Below are 21538 nucleotides of genomic sequence, written 5' to 3' on the forward strand. Positions count from 1 at the left end.
ACACCAACATGTCTGTAAAATAACAGCAGACTCATTTGATATTATTCTCAAAGTGGAGTTTATAACCATGTTTTCGTAATTTATTCCCTGTCACTGATTTTTTAGAAGCGCTGTTGTCACTGTTTTGTTGAATTACAGAAATTAATTTTAAAAAAGTATAATATTTAGGCACATATTTTAGTGTAAATTTTGTGTGACGCTAAGATGTTTAAATTCATATTAAGTTATATAAACGTCTTCATTTCATCTTTTATATTTGAACAAAGAATTGCAAAACACGTTTTTGTTGTTACAATTAATATTTAAGCTGTAGAAATATGAGTTGTCAATAAGCATCTGTTGATTTAAAGTATTTTCAGATTTTTTTTTAATTTTTAGATTAATTTAAAAGAAAAGGAAAAATACGCGTGACACATGCAAACATACATGTTAAAAAGTTGTAACTATAAACATGATGAAACAATATAAATTAAATTAAACAAATAAATTATTAAGTACACAAACATATGTAAACACATATAACATAGCAGTAATAACATATATTTTTATATAAATAGAAAAGGCCCACCGTCTTCATATTTTCACGGGAATCATCGCTTTGATATAATATTTCCATTTCTTCCAGGGGATCTTGAACGCAGCGTCACGCCTCATCACGGTCACGTGACGTTTTGTTGACGGTAGAGGAGGAAGGGAAGATGGCGGCCCGCTGGAGCAGTGAGAATGTGGTGGTGGAGTTTCGGGATGCCCAGGTATGTGCGCCCGAAAGCTCCGGTGGGCTTAAAGGGCCGGACAGGTGAACAGGTGGAGGGGAGTTTAAGGACGTCAGGAAAAGTGAAACACAGTCAAAGTCTACAGCGCCACACTTTATTTTACTTTGACTCATTAATGTTTGATCTGCAGCAGTTAATCGATCATATGTTCATATTCAGATGATCGGACGGAGTTAAAAACATGTTCCGGTCACAGCTTCGTCCTGAAAGTCAGGGCAGCAGGTCAGACAGAAGTTATTGATCATAGAGGAGATACATAATCAATAGATCAGAGATGAGTCATTATTAAATAGAAGTTACTTTAAGATCTTTCATGTGGTGAAGTTTAGTGGAGAAATGTGACCAAGTCCAGTTTGAGGTTCTTTACTGGAGTTGTTTTTTCTTTACTTCAGCTCCACCACATTAATCTGAAGCTTCAGTTTCCCGACAGATCCAAACACATCACGAGTTCATGAATAAATTAAACCATCAGTCCATTAAAGTTTACAGATGATTAATATAAACATATCTGGGTGCTTTAAATTGTTTTCAGTGTTCACCTCAGTTGCATTTATATAAAGTCCAATTTCATCAGTCACCTTAAAACTTTATGAAAACCTAAATATTTAAAGATTAAAGATAACCTCTTCTGGGAACTCAACTTACTATAACTATATAAAAACCAATCCTTTCTAGGAAAAACAAAACTAAACTTAATATATTTTTATATTATATTGTATTTTATATTTAACAACATGCACCTCCCTCTGCTCTCAGACCGTCACAGCAGAGAAGATTAAATTCCCCCAAAAACTTTAACATGGATAAAAAGTATGAATTTTATGAAGAGCAGCTGAGGACAGGTTCCTCCTCCAGGACGGACAGATGGACAGATGGACAGGAGATGTCGTGTCCACAGAACAGATCAACGTGATAAAATCACAGTAAAGATCAGGGCTGTCAAACTCGTGTTAGTTCAGGGGCCACAAACAGCCCAGTTTGATCTAAAGGGGCCGGACCAGTAAAACCATTTCATAATAACCTGTAAATAACAAATCCTTCAAATGTTTCTTTTGTTTAGTGGAAAGATTCTGAGAACGTTCATCCATCTACAAAACTAATGATCAACAGCTGCGATATCCTCAGAACAGTCTGTGCACATTCAGTCAGTCGACTCCTCACTGTCATCACACGTTTTCATGATTCCCCACAAAAGCTGAAGCTGTTAAAGAAGTAGATTAAATCATCTGCTGCCTTATGAACCATTTACAGTCTGACATGTTGTCAGCGCCTCAGCAAATGCAGATTCTTTGTACTGAAGCTGCTGATGAACAATATTTTTAATATCTTTAAATCTGACCACAGGAAGTATCGTTGTTTTATCAGAGAGCTGTGCTCTGGTCGAGGTGAGACGCCTCCGAGGCAGCATTTTACATCAAGTATCTACTCAAAAAAAAAAAAAAAAAAGAATAAATGTTGTCGTATAAATCAAAGAATGAAGAGTGTGATGGGACAGAACATTAATTTACACATCATGTGGACGTCCTGTCTCTGCTGCTGCACTGTTCTATCATCACTGTGGAAAGTTTATTCATTTTACCTGTTTAAATTCAGGTGCGTTCAGGGAAAACGAGTCAGACTGATGATTGACATCGTTCTACAAACAGTCAGCTGATCAGAGAAAAATGTCTGAGGTCATTTTAGAAACACAGTTTATTTTCACACTTCGTTTATTAAAGTATTTTAAAATATGTTTGTCATTTTTTCTGGTGTCTTTTTCCTCAGTGTATTTCCTCTGAAAGTTTCTAATTGTTGTTCACCAAACAAGACAGATTGCTCTAAAGTGAAAACATGATTCTGATTTAAAAACCGCGTTGAAAAGATCCAAGTGTTTATAAAACAAACAAATATCCTCAAAATCATTATTATGTTTTTCAAACTCCTAAATATTTAAATTTTTGTATCAGTCAGATTTGATTTTAGTCGACAGACTCAAAAGGAAAGAAAAGAAAGTAATGAGCAGTTTTCAGATCAGCTGTTTTCTTTTTCTTCTTCTGTGTTTTCAGGCCACCGCCATGTCAGTGGACTGCCTGGGCTCACACGCCGTACTGTCCGGGTAAGTACCTGAACGCACCACAGTTCTTCACCGACTGAGCGTTAGTTTTCACCTGCTGAGGATGAACACCTGCTCTGTGGAGGAGACTCTTCTCAGCGTCACTTCCTGTTTTAAATATTGTCCAGGCGGCGTTTCCTGTACATGGTGAACCTCGAGGCTCCGTCTGAGCCGCCGCGCAAAATTGGGCGACAGAGTAAATGGGACGTGGGGACGGTCCAGTGGAACCCTCACAGGTCAGAGTCCCACGTCTTCGCCGCTTCGGTGAGTTCTGCTCCTAAAACACACACACACACACACACACACACACACACACACACACACACACACACAATAAACCCAGTTGAAATACTTTTTGTGTGTTTCTGAGTGTGTGTGTGTGTGTGTGTGTGTGTGTGTGTCTTCAGAGTAACCAGCGTGTGGATCTGTACTCATGGCGTGACGGCTGTGGAGAAGTTCACACCTCTCTGCAGGGACACACTCGGGTCATCAGGTAACAGAATCAAATGCACCTCTGCAGGTTAACAGGCAGTCTGGACTCTGTGGTGTGTTTACTGACTGTGGTGTGTTTACTGACTCTGTGTTGTGTGTTTACTGTGGTGTGTTTACTGACTCTGTGGTGTGTGTTTACTGTGGTGTGTTCACTGACTGTGGTGTGTTTACTGACTCTGTGGTGTGTGTTTACTGTGGTGTGTTTACTGACTCTGTGGTGTGTGTTTACTGTGGTGTGTTCACTGACTGTGGTGTGTTTACTGACTGTGTTGTGTTTACTGACTGTGTTGTGTTTACTGACTCTGTGTTGTGTGTACTGACTCTGTGGTGTGTTTACTGACTCTGGTGTGTTCACTGACTCTGTGTTGTGTGTTTACTGACTGTTGTGTTTACTGACTCTGTGTGGTGTGTTCACTGACTCTGTGGTGTGTTTACTGACTGTGTGTTGTGTTCACTGACTTTGTGGTGTGTTCACTGACTTTGTGGTGTGTTTACTGACGGTGTGTTGTGTTCACTGACTTTGTGGTGTGTTCACTGACTCTGTGGTGTATTTACTGACTGTGTGGTGTTCACTGACTCTGTGTTGTGTTCACTGACCATCTGTGATGTGTTCACTGACTCTGTGGTGTGTTTACTGAGTCTGTGTTGTGTTTGCTGACTGTGGTGTGTTCACTGACTCTGTGGTGTGTTCACTGACTCTGTGTGTTGTGTTCACTGACTCTGTGGTGTGTTTACTGACTCTGTGGTGTGTTCACTGACTTTGTGGTGTGTTCACTGACTCTGTGGTGTATTTACTGACTGTGTTGTGTTCACTGACTCTGTGTTGTGTTCACTGACCATCTGTGATGTATTCAGAGACTCTCTGGGGTGTGTCCACTGACTGTGGTGTGTTCACAGACTCTTTGTGATATGTTCAAAGAGTCTGTGATGTGTTGATGTGTTGACTTACTCTCTGGGGTGTGTTCACTGACTGTGATGTATTCACTGACTCTCTGTGGTATGCTCACAGACCCTTTGTGATATGTTCAGACTCCGTGGTGTGTTCACTGACTCTCTGATATGTTCACTGACTCTGTGACATATTCATGGACTCACTGTGTTGAGTTCACTGACTCATTGATGTGTGCACTGACTTTCTGTGGTGTGTTCACTGACTCAGTGGTATGTTCACTGCCTCTGTGTTGTGTTCACTGCCTCTCTGTAATCCTCAGTGATCTGGACTGGTCCTGGTTTGAACCAGAGTTCCTGGTCACCAGCTCAGTGGACACCTACATCTACATCTGGGACACCAGGTCAGAGCAGGTTATTGATTCATGACATGTAATAAATATTCAATAAATATTTGACCTGTTTGGAGCTGATCACAGAGCAGATAAATAATTTATCTTATGACAGTTACATTGATCTGAAACTCGCTGAGCTCTGACGTCGTCTTGCTAGGACAAATAAAGAAGCTGCAGAGAGCTCTCAAGTTACAATTTGGGTTTTTTATTTTATTGTAATTTAGATTTGTTTTTTACTTTTTATCTTATGTTAGTTTTAAAATAACTTTTCTGTTCTACTTAAGTTTTAGTTTTCAAAGTGTTTGCCAGTTTTAGTTTAGTTTTTCAGAAAGGGTTAGTTTTAATTTTATACATTTATTTAGTTTTCAAAAAGGTTATGTTTTTAAATATATTAAATTTAGTTAGTTTTTAGATATTTAGTAAACTGTTTAGAACAGTTTAGTTTTAGTTTTTCAGGAGGGTTAGTTGTTGTTTTCTCTTCGTTTAGTGTCACAAAGGTTTATCGAAATTTAGTCTGTCTTCTTTTTACAGTCCTGATATTTTATAGCTAAAAATCCAACACTGAAATTAATTTATGTTCATTTCTAATTTATGTTTTATTAGTTTTAACCTTAATGACTCAGCAGCAGCTGTTTGTTGTCCAGTTTTCAGTCGCTCTGTTTGACTCCACAGAGACACTCGCAAACCGACGGTGGTGCTGTCAGCTGTCGGTGAGTATTTAAAGGGACGGACCGTCTTTTAGTTTTATTTCAGTGAAATGTTTTACGTGTCGTCCGTCTGTTTTTCTTCTGTCTCCGTCCACACGCTGACGGATGATGTGAAAATTAAAGACTGAAACATTAAGTCAGCAGTGTTTTCTGAACGTTCACACCTGTTCTTCCTCTCTGAGCTGACACCCTTCTCTTCATCCCGTCTTCTCGTCTCCAGCCGGAGCGTCTCAGGTGAAGTGGAACAGGAAGAACCAGTACCTGCTGGCGTCCAGTCACGACGGAGACGTTCGGATCTGGGATAAAAGAGTGAGCAGCCACAGCGTGAAGCTGCAGTCAGCTGTTTGTGACGTCACATCAGTGGTGTCAGTGTTTGTGTGATTCTCTCTGAACAGAAGCCGAACACGGCGGCGGAGTACGTGGCGGCTCACCTGTCGAAGATCCACGGCCTCGACTGGCATCCAGACAACGAGTTCATCCTCGCCACGTCGAGCCAGGACAACTCAGTGAGGGTGAGGAACACAGACGCACCGTTGTTTCTACAGGCAGGTGATTAAACCTGGAGAGGCAGAGACCCAAACAGGAAACGCTGGATGACCAAAGGAAACAGGTCCAAATGTTGAGCCCTGACAGCTTGTCATGTTACGGTACACGTGGCTGTAACATGAAGGATGTCTGTGATGTCATGGCTGAAGATAAAGACAACAACTTGAAATCATCTCTGGTCTCTGCTGTCAGTGTGCAACTTGTGTATTTTCTCTCTTGTTGTTTGTGTGTAGTTTTGGGATTACCGACAGCCCAGGAAGTACCTGAACATCCTGTCCTGTCAGGTGCCGGTGTGGAAGGCCAGGTACACGGTGAGAACCACGCATCGACCTTCATCACACATTTATAGCTATAGTTACAGCGGCACACTGAACCATCACTCAGCTGTGTCGCTGTGTCAGTGCTCACACTGTCTCCTGTCTCTTGTCTCCTGTCTCTGTCTCCTGTCTCTTGTCGCCTGTCTCTTGTCTCCTGTCTCTGTCTCCTGTCTCTTGTCTCCTGTCTCTGTCTCCTGTCTCTGTCTCTTTTCTCCTGTCTCTGTCTCCTGTCTCTGTCTCTGTCTCCTGTCTCTGTCTCTTTTCTCCTGTCTCTGTCTCTTGTCTCCTGTCTCTGTCTCTTGTCTCCTGTCTCTGTCTCTTTTCTCCTGTCTCCCGTCTCTTGTCTCCTGTTTCCTGTCTCTGTCTCTGTCTCTGCCTCTGTCTCGCCATCAGCCGTTCTCTAACGGTCTGGTCACAGTGATGGTTCCTCAGCTGAGGCGAGAGAACAGTCTGTTGCTGTGGAGCACGCTCGACCTCAACAGTCCTGTTCACGCCTTCGTCGGACACGATGACGTGGTGCTGGAGTTCCAGTGGAGGCCTCAGAAAGAAGGTGACCAATCACACGCTGAGATTTAGAACCTTCAGGTCTTAGCTCAGCTTCAGCGTCGTCCAAACACAGACAGGATTTACAAAGAGCGTCGATGAAAACAGAGTTTCTGAAAGAAAGATGATTTTTTTCCTCTCCTGGGGAAAATCAGCTGTTTGTTGTTGTTTACTGTGTTTGTTTGTTTCAGGCTCGAAGGATTACCAGCTGGTCACATGGTCCAGAGATCAGACTCTGAGGATATGGAGGGTGGATCCTCAGCTGCAGAAGGTCAGTGTGCAGCCGCACAGAGACATGAGGACATGTCATCAACTTTTGTTCTGGACATTTGAATAATGTTTTTTCAGGCGGAATATTTTTCAGCCTTTTATCAGTTTTTGGGACATTGTGATTAATATTTTTTGATATTTTAATGATATTTTCAGACTGTGTGTCATTGTTGTTGTTGTTGTGCAGCTGTGTGTCAGTGACTTGGTGGAGGACCTGATGGAGGGGATGTCTCTCACCGTGGAGTCGGAGAAGTCTCTGTCGTCTCAGGAGCCCGACAGTCAACACGGCGTCGGCGTCACTGCTGAAAACCTGCAGGGTGAGAAAAACCTTGAGTCAGAGATCTGAAGACGTGAAACTCTGCAGACTGAACGACTTCCCATAAAACCAGTGATTAACTGTGATAAATAACTGTAATTATTATTTTGACCGAAACTGTCAAAATCACATGAGTACGTTAGCAACAGCGCAGCGTAAAGACTGTATGTTGTCCTCTTACTGTGAGTGTGGTTGTTTCTGTCCTCCCTCCATCCTGTCGTCTGTCCTGTCTGTCCTGTCTGTCCTGTCGTCCCTCAGATCAGGACGGCACTCTGAGCTCGGCGGTGGGTTCAGGTGTCCCTCAGACTCTGCAGCAGGAGTTCTCTCTGGTCAACCTGCAGATCAGAAACGTGAACGTGGAGGTGAGACTGGAACATCTATGATCATCAGGCTGATCTGCAGCTTCTTCTTCTTCTGTCTCTTCGTCCACAGCAACTTCCTGTTCTCAAAACCTCTGATTATCATCTCTGACTCTGGTTTTATAATCGCCAGTAAATCACTTCAGAAGGAAAACTTTATTTAACTGAATATAATTCCATGACCACGGTGTGTTCAGTGACATCAGACTGAGCCGTGTTGTTTTGTGCAGATGGACGCGTTGAACCGCAGCTGCGTGGTGTCGGCTCACTTCGGCAGCCATCAGGTTCATCTGGTGGTCAAGTTCCCCGCCCAGTATCCAAACAACGCCGCGCCCACCTTCCAGTTCGTCTCCCCGACGACCATCCCCTCCGCCACCAAGACCAAGATCCAGAAGGTACCATCGCCCCTGAACGCACCATGGCACACAAAAAATTATGGAAGAAGGAAGTTGCCAAAACAAACAAACAAACAAAAATGATAAAGAAAGACTAAATACAGATATTTAAACATCAATAAATACATTAAAATATTTTTTTCTAAAAGCAAAAAAACATTTAAAAATCAATAAAAATGAAATAGAAAAGTAAATAAAGACAGAAACTAACAGAGAAATATTAAGTTATACCAGTTACTGCTTACTTTGCTTATTTATTCAATATATTTAATGGCATATTAATTCAGCAGGTCATTTACTTATTTTTTATTTAGGCAGTTTCTGCTGCTGAACGACTTAATTTCTTTAAAATGTGAAAATCTTCAAAATAATAATGAACTAGAAGTAACAGTGCCTCTCTGTGTAATTTGAGTTGACCTTTTTTTGTTAAATATTCAATATAAACAGACACAATATGATATGAAGAGATCTTTTTGTTGCTGTAAAAATAAAATCTAAAAACAGACCAAGAGCTAATATTTACAGACGTCCTAAACGAACCACAGCACACTCTTTTGTAAAATTAAGTACAAGTAAAGTAAATTTTACCTTTGACTTAAACATTTAAAACTTGTTCCTGTTTTTTGTTTTCCAAGAATAAAACATGTTTGTGAGGATGATGATGATGATGATGATGATGAGACTCTGTGTGTTGTTCAGATTCTGACCGACACGTCGCTGCAGAAGGTGAAGAGGAACCAGAACTGTCTGGAGCCGTGTGTCCGACAGCTGGTGTCCTGTCTGGAGTCAGACATGGTGAAGACACACACACACACACACACACACACACACAGCTGGTGTCAGAGTGTGTAGCAGATCATCAGTTTAATCTTCATGACGTGTTTCCTCTGTCAGACGCAGGAGGACGGTCCGGCCTCGGGCCCCTTCGTCCTGTCCAACCCGGTCACTCCGGCCCTGCAGGCGTTTCCTCGGGTCACCAACACGTACGGATCCTATCAGGTAACAAACGTTCAGTCTCTCCTGCTGCAGGAAACTCTGAGGATCTTCACAGCAAACAGACGAAACACAACACAGCAGCAGCAGCATGAATAAAATCATGTTTGATGGAAGAAGCTGTGATGAACATCTTCCAGAATATCTTCCATTAATCAGGTTCACACATGTTCATGAGCAACATTTCAATACTTTTCCAGGACTTTTCCAGGACCCATGATTAAGATTGTTTTTCATTGCCCCATTAGCCCGCTGTTTTTAAACACATTAGATTCACACTATTCATAATTTCAGCAAGCAGGCAAACAGGAAGGGAGAGACGGACCCAGGGAGGAAATAACGAAACACACGTGATGCTAAACAAAACGTTCATCGACTCATCAGAGAATAAATTCGCCCTTATGTTACGTCACCTGGGAGATTATCCACAGCAGGTTACTGTAACTATTTCATTACACACACCAAAAATTCCAGGACTTCCTAAAACATTAAATGATTTTGACTAATTCCAGGACTTTCCCAGGTTTTCCAGGACCGTGTGAATCCTGATTAATGACTCATTAAAGGACACAAACAGCTCCGTCTCTGCTTCTTCTTTGTTCCCCAGGACGCCAACATCCCGTTCCCTCGGACCTCCGGCGCTCGTTTCTGTGGCACCGGCTGTTTGGTTTACTTCACCCGACCAATCACAATGCACCGCTCTGTCCCGCCCACTGAGCCCACCCCCAGGTTAGAACACACCCCTGAACACACACACACACACACACACACACACACACACACATACACAGTGTTTGTGTTTTTAATACTCATGAACAAGTGTTTGTCTTCAGCTGCAGCACATCTGGACCCATTTGTTGTGTGTGTGTGTGTTCAGGTCACTGTCCGCTCTGTCGGCCTATCACAGCGGAGTGTTGACTCCGATGAAGATGCGCACAGAGTCTCAGAGCACTCTGCGTCTGTACAGCGGCAGCCCGACTCGCTCCGACAAAGACACCGTGTCCATCTCCTCCTTCTACTATAAAGAACGGGTGAGACACACACACACACACACACACACACACACACACACACACTGATGTGTAAAGTTTTGCAGCAGAAAGGTGACTCAGGTGACTTTGTTGACATCTGACTGGATTAATATGGAGGATGAAAAATAACATAAGTATTAATGAACTGATGAATGAATAAATACAGAAAGTGATGAAACGTCACGTCAATAAATAACAACAGAAATAAATAAAAGAATAAATGTTGAAATCAGCACCTAAAGAAATAAATGCAGTGGTAAAGAACCCTCACCTGATTAACACATAGACAAAACATAATATTAACATTTAATTATTATTAATTATTTCTTTTTTGGTTTCTGCATTTATTTATTTTTATTTATTTTTTATGTCTGTATTTATTTACTGATACTTGAGTCAGTTTTGTCCTCCATTCATTAACAGGCACCAGAGTCTGTGTTGGTCGGTGCGCACACACTCAGTGTTTGTCATTAACACTTTCTCTGCTCTGGAGACGTCTCTGTAGAAACTGTGTGGAAGTTCATTGAAGCCAAAACTACAGAGAACAAATCAAATCTGACCTCACATCAGTTTGTGTGTGAGCACGCGAGCACGCAGAGACTAGTTCAACAGTCGGGGCTCGAACAAAGAACTAATTTCATTATTGATAAATTGTTTTTGAAAGATCAATATTTTTGTACCGAGTATTTCAGTGTGTCTACAGACTCTGTTTCATATTTTTTATTGTCATTTTTCTTTTTATATTTATGTTCTTGACTTTTACAGTAGTTTATTATTATTATTGTTGTTGTTGTTTTGCACCACACACACACACACACACACACACACACACACACACAACCTTGAATGCGAAACCTTTTGCAGCAATACTTTTTATTCTGATTATAGAATACAATAAAAATCCTGTAGTGAGTTCACAGACCCGACGCAGCTCCTTCCATTTTATAATAAAACACTTTTAAGATTAATTTTCTGTTGGTTTATTATTAAACATTTTAAATTCATTTTATCACTAAGTTTAACTCTTTAATGTCTGAATTCAGTTTCAAACACGACGTCACAGAAAGATCACTGGTCGACTTTGCTTGCCGTCTGTACGTTTGTCATTGATAAGCTTCCATACAAACTGAGTGATGAGAGGTCGCTGCTCATGACCTCGACACGTGAAGCTCCGCCTCCTTCACTGTCCACTTTCTCAGCAAACACAGCCAGCTGATGGGTAGTTCAGGGGCGCTGGGAATGTGGAGCGCTGCCAGAGTTACTGACAAGGATCAACAACACCTGACTCTGCTGTCATGTGATCGATGATGTCATCGTCTCGTCTCTGTCTCCCTGATGGGCCTCTGTTTTTTATTTTTTATTTTCTTCCTGTGTTGTTGTTTTTTTCTCCGTCCAATCACCTGCCCCCATGCTGCTGTGGGCCCCTCCTCCTTCCTATTCTCCTCCAATCAGAAGCTCCCAATCTCTGCCTCCCGCCGCTGGTCTGTACAAACCCTCCGTGATTGGCCGGTACTGCTCTCTGTCCATCCATCCCTCTTTCCTCTCATCTGTCTCTCCATCGCCACAGCGGTTCTGACTCTAATGCTGCTCTGCATGTCACTGATTGGCTAACGCAGACTGAGAGCTGCACCACTAACGGACTGACATCATGTGTTCTGCATCTGAACAGCAAATAAAACTTTATTTATGAAGCACATTTTATTCCGCTGCACAGACGGCGCTGAGCTGCGACTCAAACGCTGTGTGGGTGGAGTTAAAATAAAACATCAGACGGACACAGAAATAAAACACCTGAGAGAAAACATAAAGAAGCACAAATAGAAATTAAAATAACAGATCAGCAGCCAACAGGTATTTATTAATAGGACGTGAATTAAAACCAATAAAAAAGTAAAAATAAAATGTAATTAAAAGAAAAGAGGACAATAAATAAATAAATAAATAACATATGGGAATTAAAACCAATAAAAGATGTAAGAAAAAATAAAATCATAATTGAGATCGACTGAAGGGCGCAGCTGCAAAGTTTGAGTTAGTGTTGAAAACGTCAAACTGATGATGTGATTAGATTTTTAAAGAAACATCCCTGTGTTATTTATTTCTGTTTAAAACACTGGAACTCTGCGCGTGTGTTTCACGGAGCGCGATTCAAACACTCGTGCTCATCCAGGTGCACGACTCGTCCGTGTGTGAGACTCTTCATACAGAAGTGCTTTAAATAATTAAACCCTGACTCCATAAAAGTCAGGACGTGGTTTAATGCTGCGTTCGTTTTGTACTCGGAGGTCGGAGGTCAGTAGTGGGAATGACGTCACCTCCGAGTTGACAACAATTTTTGCATTCTAGTTGACAACAGTGGACAAGTCGGAAAAAACATGGACGCCCGCAAGAAAGCCTTTGTTGCCCTCACACTTTGGGAGTATAGACAGCTTCAAAACCATCATGCACTCCAACTGATGAACGCCGCAGATGAGGCTGACCTGATGTGAAACAAATAAGATAAAATTGCTGTAAACAGTACTTTAGCAGAGTGTTTACTCACTGTGTGTGTGACCGGCAGCCATCTTGAATTCATAAGTTGGGGTTGATACAGTTGCTCCGAGTTTCAGAGTTGGAAATCCGATCTCAGGGTGCGTTTGAGTTTAAACTTCCGACTGGGAACTGGGAATGTCCGACCTCCGAGTACAAAACGAAGGCACCGTAAAACAAAAACAGAATAAAATGATGTGTAAATCTGTTTTGACTTTAATCAGTGTAATGCTGTCCAAAGATATTTTAATTAATTCTGTTTTTTATTTTAACTTTTCTGGAGTCATGGTTGTATGTTTAAGTGAAAATGCATGCATGTGTGTAAGTGTGAGTGTGTGAGTGTGTGTGTGTGTGTGTGTGTGTGGAGGGGGTGGGGGGGGGGGGGGGTCCTGATCATCAGAGTGGATCAATGAGACTTGGATCATTCTGCACAAATTGTGTGAGAGTTTGTAATCTGATGTTTTGATGTAGTTCTGCTGGTGTTAAACGTCAACCTCGTTCACTTCAGTTTGTAAAGTAACATCTCAGTAGTTTTTGAATCCTTTGTTCATGGTGGAGGCGTGAGAGACGACCACAGTGAGTGTGTTTACACGGACAGTTTAATTCCCTTTTCATTCAGAATGAAAGTTCAAGTGATCTTGTAAACACCTAATTCAGCCAATGCGATTGAAAATTCAATCCGATGTAAGGGGCTGGAATATTCCGTTTCTAATTCCCAATGAAAGAATTTCTCTCACTTGTATACACTCATTCCTCTTTAAGTTCATTCCGGTCTTTCTGCACATGCTCGTTTCCTTGCCCTTCTGGCGCCATGACGTATATAGCGCGCATAGCAACGGGCTGAGATAGAGCAGTCGGACTCATTGCTCTCACCGGTTTCCATTCTCCACAGCACGGTCTTCTGCCTCCCTTCTTCGACCTTCTACCTCCCTTCTCCTCCTCAACAGACGAAGCATTAGCAGAACAAGGTTGTTGTCGTACTGCTGCTTCAAGAATATAAGCAAAACAAGCCCGAAAAAGGCACTAAGAACGGCGTCGTCAAGCATCTTGTTATCCGGAGCGAGGACTACAGTGTTTTCTTCCGGCAAACGTAAATATGTACCATCCGCCCCGCCCCCTATCCAATCAGAAACCTTCCCTGCCCCAAACCTTGTGCAGACCTGAATAAAGGCGATTAAACTGATCTCTGTGTAAACCCTCATTCAGAATGAATATTTCCCATGTAAACTACCTGGAAAGACTTTAATTCATGATGATTTGATTCAGATTTATTTCATTCTGAATGAGAAGCCATCATGTAACCACACCCAGTGAGGGCGAGTCATTTATATACAAACGTCATTTTGAGGGCGACAAATTCTTTTAAGTCTTCAAGAAATAATCAGACAGTCCAAAGAAATATATTGAAGCTTCAACAAGAAATATTTTTTCACAGCTAACTGCTCCCAGTCTTTATGCTAAGCTAAGCTAACCACATGCTGACGTCAACATCCATGCTGTCACATACTGACGAGTCTCTCATCACAGAAACATTTATCTCACGTTCACTTTAGTTTGATTAACGTCAGTGTTTCCTGTCGTTCTCCAGCAGCAACACTCAGCTCAGAGTATTTATCCTCTAACGTTAGCAGGCTGATTAGCATTATTAGCATTATTAGTCACTGTTAGCTTAGCTTTAGCCCATGTGGTTTCCACAGGAGACAAAAACTGTAGCATGGTGATTAGCATCGTTAGCTCAATTCAAATCAAGAGCCACTAAGCTTGACTTCCTGTCTGCTCTCCATCTGTCTGAAGCTTTAATGTTCACTAACGTCTAACAGCAGCAGGTAAGTTTCTGTCTTCAGGCCAGAACTCTTATCTGTGTGTTTAAACTTAATTTGAAACATCTGGAGGTAATTTGAGTTTGTTAATGAACTGAGAACTAACCGTGTTCACACTGCGAGCTCAGAGACAAACTGCTGACGACACTTTGTCACCGTCGAACCATCAACAGTTGATTCAGTGATTCAGACCTGCAGCGGTCAGATCCCACTCAGCTCCTCTGCAGTGTCAGTCAAGGACGAATGAACGAGTGTTTAAACCTCTGATGAGCAGCTGTTGACCTCCTGGAGTAACAACTCTGTCTTCCCTTTGAAACCAGAGTGACATCACATCTCCGTGTGCAGCTTTCAGACGCCTTCACAGGTATTTAACCCTCTGAACTGTGAGCACACTGACGCCATTTCTTTCAACAACATGGGAAAAAGGCAACAAGCAACTTGGTAAGAAATGTCCCACACATTGCAAAAAATAAATAAATAAATAAACATAAAAACTGTTACTTTTTTTTTTTTTTTTACTTTTTCTTTTTTGGGTGATTTCTTTTTTGGCTGCCGGTTGCCTTCTTCCCATGTTTTTAAAAGAAATGGAGTCAGTTTGTTCAGGTGTTAAAGCGTTAAACAGACGGACAGTTGCTGAGAGACAACCAGCAAAATAATTTAACCACTGAACTCAAATTTAATGAACTGAGGACATTTATGGTCCCCTGAGGATGAACCGTCATCATCTTGTTACGATTCATCCAGTCTCTGTTGAACTGTTTCTCGTCCCCTCGGAGTTACAGCTGCTCACAGAATCTGATTCTCTGCTCGGTCCAGCTTCAGTCAGCGTCTCGCAGTGTGAACTGTCTCCTGCAGTAATTTATCATCCAGACCACTTTTAATCAGGTGGTCCTCTGTCTCCACTCGGCCTGCTGTCTCCCTCCTCCCCCTGTCTGTCTGTCTGTCTGTCTGTCAGAAATCCCGCCGGTTTAAGACGAAGCGAGAGGGGACTGACTACGGCAACCGTCCCATCAAGCTGGCGGGAAAAGTGATCATCCAGGAGATCTCCTGTCTGCTGCCCGTGCACAAAGCTCTGGGCGAGAGCTACATGTGAGACACACAAACACTCTGACGTAAACCAGCCGAGACAATCAGTCATTTTTATTGTTTTCTGGCCAAAATGATTCTTTTATTAACAGAGAAAATACCCGTCAGATGTTTTGTCTTCAGTCATATTTGACACTCATTAACGTTTGTTTAGTATTTATGTGTATTTCAGTTAATATCTGCAGGTGTTTTCTGTCCCTCAGTCTGAACATGAACGACATCCAGGAAACGTGTCAGAAGAACGCAGCGGCATCGCTCACAGTCGGACGCAGAGACGTGGCGAAGGTTACCATTTTATCTTTTATTTCCTCTGAATGAAATAAAGAAAACTAAAAAGATATTTGAGTTTGAGGATGAGAAACATGAGAATTCACTCAAAGTAAATTAAATAATTTCCTTTTTTTCCAGCTCAGTGAATGTTGAGTGTGAACCCTCTGAATGTTCTCTGTGCTGCTGCTGTTTTATGATCAGTGTTGGTTTTATGATCAGAGAGCAGGGTTGGCAGCCTGTGGCTCCAGCACCTCATCACGCTCTGTCACACCTCTCCACTGGCTCCATGTGGCTTTGGCAAGAAGTGATATAGAAATTATTATCGGCTATTTTTAACATTTTAATCATTTTTCATTGTTGTTGGTCTTAAATGATTCTTACATTCTCGATTGTAAAAAGCTGTGGCCTATTCACTGAGTTAAAAAAAATGTTTTTACATTTCACTAAGTGTGTGTCATACAGCCTGCTGCCGTCGACGACCACCTCAGTAGTTAAGTCTTGTCTTGGAGCTGCCTTGCTGAGCTAGCTATGGATTCTAGATTGAAAAAAAGTCTCAGAGGACAATAAAGAATTTAACAGTGCGCTGACACATCTGTTTGCTGTTCGCACCAACCCTGCAAAGTTAAAGTACCAAACAATCATAAACAGCCGGCTGCATAGTGCCACCTTGTGGTCAAATGTTGATGTGTGTGTATTTAGACTGCTGCATCATTCTGAGGCTCAAATATGTTCTGCAGCTCCGGGCAGATTATTTTGTCTCTTTTGATAGTGAAGGTCACCGACCTGTGTTAGAGTCTGTGTTTGTGTGTGACGTGTTATGTCTGTGTGTGTTTTCAGGTGTGGGCGCTGGCGTCTGCAGCGACCAGTCAGGACCTGAGTCCAGACTCAGACCCGGACACAGAGACGCCCTGGGCCAGACACCCGTTTGGACGCCACCTGCTGGAGACTCTGTGAGTTTATGAACTCAGTCCGATCACATGTTTTTAATCAGAGTCACAACCAGCTGATCTCTGACATCCTGACATCACCACACGAATCACCGATGTGAAATCAACAGGTTATCAACATGTGACAGAGCGCTGAGGGACCAGTGATTGGGCGGTGTAGATGGTCCGTCAGGTGGGAAAAATAACCCTTGACTGATGGACAGATGTAACAGCGTGCAGAGATCAACTGGTGTTTTAAACATTTGACAAAACGTTCTTTTCAGCAGAAGCTCTGAGTGCAGCTGATCGTTCTTCTGGTACACTGACGTGACAGCAGCTTCAACAGGAAGTTCCTCATCAGCTGCAGCGTTCTTAAAACATTAAAATGTACTTCAATCAAAATTTTGAAGTTTGAATTTAAATACATGAGGAACACTACTGGGAAACCGCAAAAAATAATGGAGCTGGCTCTTTAACACTCCTTCAGTGGACAGAGAGAATATTTTAGAGGCAGCAGGACAGAAAACGTGTTTCATACAGAGGAACAAAGTCGATGTTTCACCTTAAATGAGACTGAACGAGGACCTCAAACTGAAACCTGTTTCTGTGTGTTCAAACCTTCAGTCTGGATCACTACAGTCACATGAGTGACGTTCAGACTCTGGCCATGCTGTGCAGTGTGTTCAGAACTCAGGCTCCGCCCCCCGACAGTTACTCTCTGTACGGACATCATCCGTCACGCTCCTCCATGTTCCCGCCCCACCACTCACGATACGTAAGTCCTCTCTGTTTACATCAGTGTCTGTGTCAGACAAGTTAACTCGTAGCATCCAGAGCAGAAACGTGATTAGCCTAGCTTAGCACAAAGACTGGAAGCAGAGGGAAACTGTTAGCCTAGCTTAGCACAAAGACTGGAAGCAGGTGGAATCTGTTAGCCTAGCTTAGCACAAAGACTGGAAGCAGAGGGAAACTGTTAGCCTAGCTTAGCACAAAGACTGGAAGCAGGTGGAATCTGTTAGCCTAGCTTAGCACAAAGACTGGAAGCAGAGGGAAACTGTTAGCCTAGCTTAGCACAAAGACTGGAAGCAGGCCGAAACTGTTAGCCTAGCTTAGCACAAAGACTGGAAGCAGGTCGAACATGTTACCCTAGCTTAGCACAAAGACTGGAAGCAGAGGGAAACTGTTAGCCTAGCTTAGCACAAAGACTGGAAGCAGGCCGAAACTGTTAGCCTAGCTTAGCACAAAGACTGGAAGCAGGTCGAACATGTTACCCTAGCTTAGCACAAAGACTGGAAGCAGAGGGAAACTGTTAGCCTAGCTTAGCACAAAGACTGGTTCAGAGGGAAACTGTTAGCCTAGCTTAGCACAAAAACTGGAAGCAGGGATAAGCTGTTAGCCTAGCTTAGCACAAAGACTGGAAGCAGAGGGAAACTGTAAGCCTAGCTTAGCACAAAGACTGGAAGCAGGGATAAGCTGTTAGCCTAGCTTAGCACAAAGACTGGAAGCAGGGGGAACTGTTAGCCTAGTTTAGCACAAAGACTGGAAGCAGGGGGAACTGTTAGCCTAGCTTAGCACAAAGACTGGAAGCAGGGGGAACTGTTAGCCTAGTTTAGCACAAAGACTGGAAGCAGGGGGAACTGTTAGCCTAGCTTAGCACAAAAACTGGAAGCAGGGATAAGCTGTTAGCCTAGCTTAGCACAAAGACTGGAAGCAGAGGGAAACTGTTAGCCTAGCTTAGCACAAAGACTGGAAGCAGGGGGAACTGTTAGCCTAGTTTAGCACAAAGACTGGAAGCAGGGGGAACTGTTAGCCTAGCTTAGCACAAAGACTGGAAGCAGGGGGAACTGTTAGCCTAGCTTAGCACAAAGACTGGAAGCAGGGGGAACTGTTAGCCTAGCTTAGCACAAAAACTGGAAGCAGGGATAAGCTGTTAGCCTAGCTTAGCACAAAGACTGGAAGCAGAGAGAAACTGTAAGCCTAGCTTAGCACAAAGACTGGAAGCAGGGGGAACTGTTAGCCTACCTTAGCACAGAGTTTCAGAACTTTGTCTCTACATGATGTTTAAATAAAGAACAACAGACAGGAGACAGGAAGTGATGTAATAATGTGTGTGATGTGGTCTCAGCCTAGCTACACGTCCAGCTCCGTCACCTCGGGCTCGTGCTCCAGCACCTCTGACTCCATCACCGCCACCACCTGGAACACAGGTGAGACTCCACAGCGCCGCCCACAGGCTGGCTGCTGTGACATCCCTGTGTGGAGTTTAGAGTTCTCTGCCGCCCGGTCAGGTGTTTTTGTTTTTGTTTACAGGTAGAGAGTCTGAGCACACCAACCCGTGGGGCGAGTCCTCTCCTGATGACTATCGCTATGGCAACCAGGCCTACACCGATCCACGGGAACGAGAGCGAGAGCAGCACGACATGAACAAGAGGTGACGAACCTTTAAGCCCCGTCTAGATGAGTATGAATGTTTTTAAAAAGAGATAATAAATAAATCTGCCCACACTAGAACACAAAAACGACTCCTAACGCTCCCCAGGCCAGCAGGTGGCGATAAAGGTGATGTAAACAATACGTCAAATACCAGAGAAGAAAGATCCAAACCGTCATTTCTGGCAAACTTTAAACCACGAATGCTGAAGTGGACCAAATAACACCGGGCGCAGCAGACGCCTCCGTTCTTCTGTGACAGTGGTCACCGGTGTTGTTGGTTTTGGAGCGTGCTCATTACACAAAGCAACAAAGGGCATGTGTGATCTGAGGAGATGATGTCATCGTTTCCCAAATGCTCCTTTTTACACGTCCACTCTGAGACTCAGTGACCAGAGTTCAGAAAAATCTGCAGCTCAGAAGATGTTTTCAAAAATCTGAGTTTTGTGTTTGTGGACGAGAAGCTGAAACACAGAGTGAAATATCTGTCATCTGTGTATGTGAAGACGTGGGCCTTTCTATACAGAGGGCAGTGGGAGAACTGGTGTGACTGGCTTGTGTTGTTACTGTGATGTCATTTCCTGTCCCCTGCAGACTGCTGGACCCCGCCAACACGCTGCAGTTTGATGACTTCAAGAAGTGTTACGGTGAGATCTTGTACCGCTGGGGTCTGAGGGAGAAAAGAGCCGACGTGCTGAAGTTCGCCTCGTGTCCTCCTGAACCTCACAAAGGCATCGGTACGTTTGTTCTCTTGACATTCACCTCACCAACACCTGCTGAGCCACCGCCATGATTATTACACCGTTATTACAAATGATCAAAACAAGTTGAATAAGACAAAATTATTCTGATAATCTTCAAATGATAAGTCAGAATTTTTACAGAGGAATTCTCTGTTAGCTCTGTTAACACCGTTAGCGCTGTTAGCTCTGTTAGCACTGTTAGCTCGCTAAGGCCCAATTCATACTTTCTGCACTGAGGCCAAATAAAAATTTGACAAACGTATTTATGTAGACGTCTGGATTATCAGCAGATCGATCAGCTGACCCGATCTTTCTCGTAAAGACCCTGTGTTGTTGACGCTGACACTCTGCTGTTTCTCTGCAGAGTTCGGTGTTTACTGCTGTCACTGTCGCAGTCAGGCTCGTGGGACTCAGTGTGCCGTCTGTAAGCGTCTGACCTTCCAGTGCGCCATCTGTCACGTGGCCGTTCGAGGCTCCTCCAACTTCTGCCTAAGCTGTGGTCACGGAGGACACACCAGTCACATGATGGACTGGTTCCGTCGGCAGGACGAGTGTCCGGCCGGCTGTGGCTGCCACTGTCTGCTGCAGAGCACCTTCTGATGTCACACAAACGCTCTGCAGACTAAAACCAACGCTCCTCCTCAGAGAGTGGTGGTGTGACGTGACGGATCTGAACCTCTGATGCACAGAGCTTTAACGGCTCCATCATGTGACCAGCCTTTAACATGAAACAGATGTCCACGTCAGTCCATCCAACACTTTGTGTGTTCATCATGAAGCTCATTCAGAGGATGAACTTTGTGTTTTGGACACGTTGGTCTAACAGGACAAAATGTTCTTCAGTCAAAGCTACGATCTGTAACTTCTGTGTCTCAGACAGGAAGTGTATCGTTAGCCACGCCGCTGCACAGCTGACCTCTCACCTGTCAGTCATGGTGACAGGAAGTCATCACTGCTGAGGTATAGCTTATGTGCCCTGTTCCATCACACGTTAGTGATGAGTGATGGATGAGATTAGATCTGCAGCTAACTATTGATTAATCTGAGGATTCTTTTCTCAGTGAATGGATTCATCACTGTCTAAAACACGTTAGGAAATAGTTAAAAATGTCCGTCACATTTCCCCAGAGCCTGCAGTGATCCCTTCAAAGGTCCAAATTCAAACATATTAACTTTTATATCACATAAAACAAAGAAAAGCAGCTAATCAGAGAATAATTAGATTTTTTTTACTTTATAAAATGACTAAAATGATTAATTAATGATCAGAATAGTTTTAGAACAATTTCCTAACGATTAAACAACTCATGGCTGCAGCCCTGGATGTGACCTGATGGCGCTGGTTGACAAGACATTTATGCTTCTTCCTGTCTCTGTCTGAGTGACGGCTGAATAGAGACGTGATCACACGACTGTTTTTTAATGTGAAGAAGAACTTTCTGCATATTCTCTGTTAGCAAATGAAGAATGTGTGAAGAGTTTATGAATGTAGTTCATGCAAAATAATAAAAGTTTGTTTGAATTCAGTCAAAGTGTCGTTTATACAAAACAACAATCTGAAACATGTAATGAAAGCTTTACATTTTAATGACCTTTAGCGCCACCCTCAGGACAACC

General features: G+C 42.9%; 1 protein-coding gene across 2 annotated transcripts; it reads left to right on the forward strand.

The window, feature by feature from the left end:
• The first annotated feature begins 660 nt into the window (after nt 1–660).
• On the forward strand, nt 661–21447 carry wdr59 (WD repeat domain 59). Of its 2 annotated transcripts, XM_049599484.1 has the most exons (27): nt 661–752; nt 2819–2868; nt 2994–3129; nt 3273–3358; nt 4569–4649; nt 5313–5350; nt 5568–5656; nt 5743–5859; nt 6127–6204; nt 6604–6760; nt 6945–7024; nt 7211–7340; nt 7598–7701; nt 7929–8093; nt 8793–8888; nt 8988–9092; nt 9694–9815; nt 9964–10117; nt 11570–11626; nt 15422–15555; nt 15756–15837; nt 16660–16772; nt 17373–17523; nt 18874–18955; nt 19059–19179; nt 19773–19915; nt 20286–21447. In XM_049599484.1, exons 1-27 carry the CDS (start codon nt 699–701, stop codon nt 20519–20521), a joined length of 2961 nt encoding a protein of 986 aa, XP_049455441.1. In that variant the 5' UTR covers nt 661–698; the 3' UTR covers nt 20522–21447. The 2 variants fall into 2 exon arrangements, with proteins under 2 accessions (XP_049455441.1, XP_049455451.1); XM_049599494.1 differs by lacking the exon at nt 11570–11626.
• Nucleotides 21448–21538: the final 91 nt, after the last annotated feature.

The sequence above is a fragment of the Epinephelus fuscoguttatus genome, linkage group LG2 (genome assembly GCF_011397635.1).
Source record: "Epinephelus fuscoguttatus linkage group LG2, E.fuscoguttatus.final_Chr_v1".
Classification (NCBI taxonomy): Eukaryota; Metazoa; Chordata; class Actinopteri; order Perciformes; family Serranidae; genus Epinephelus; species Epinephelus fuscoguttatus.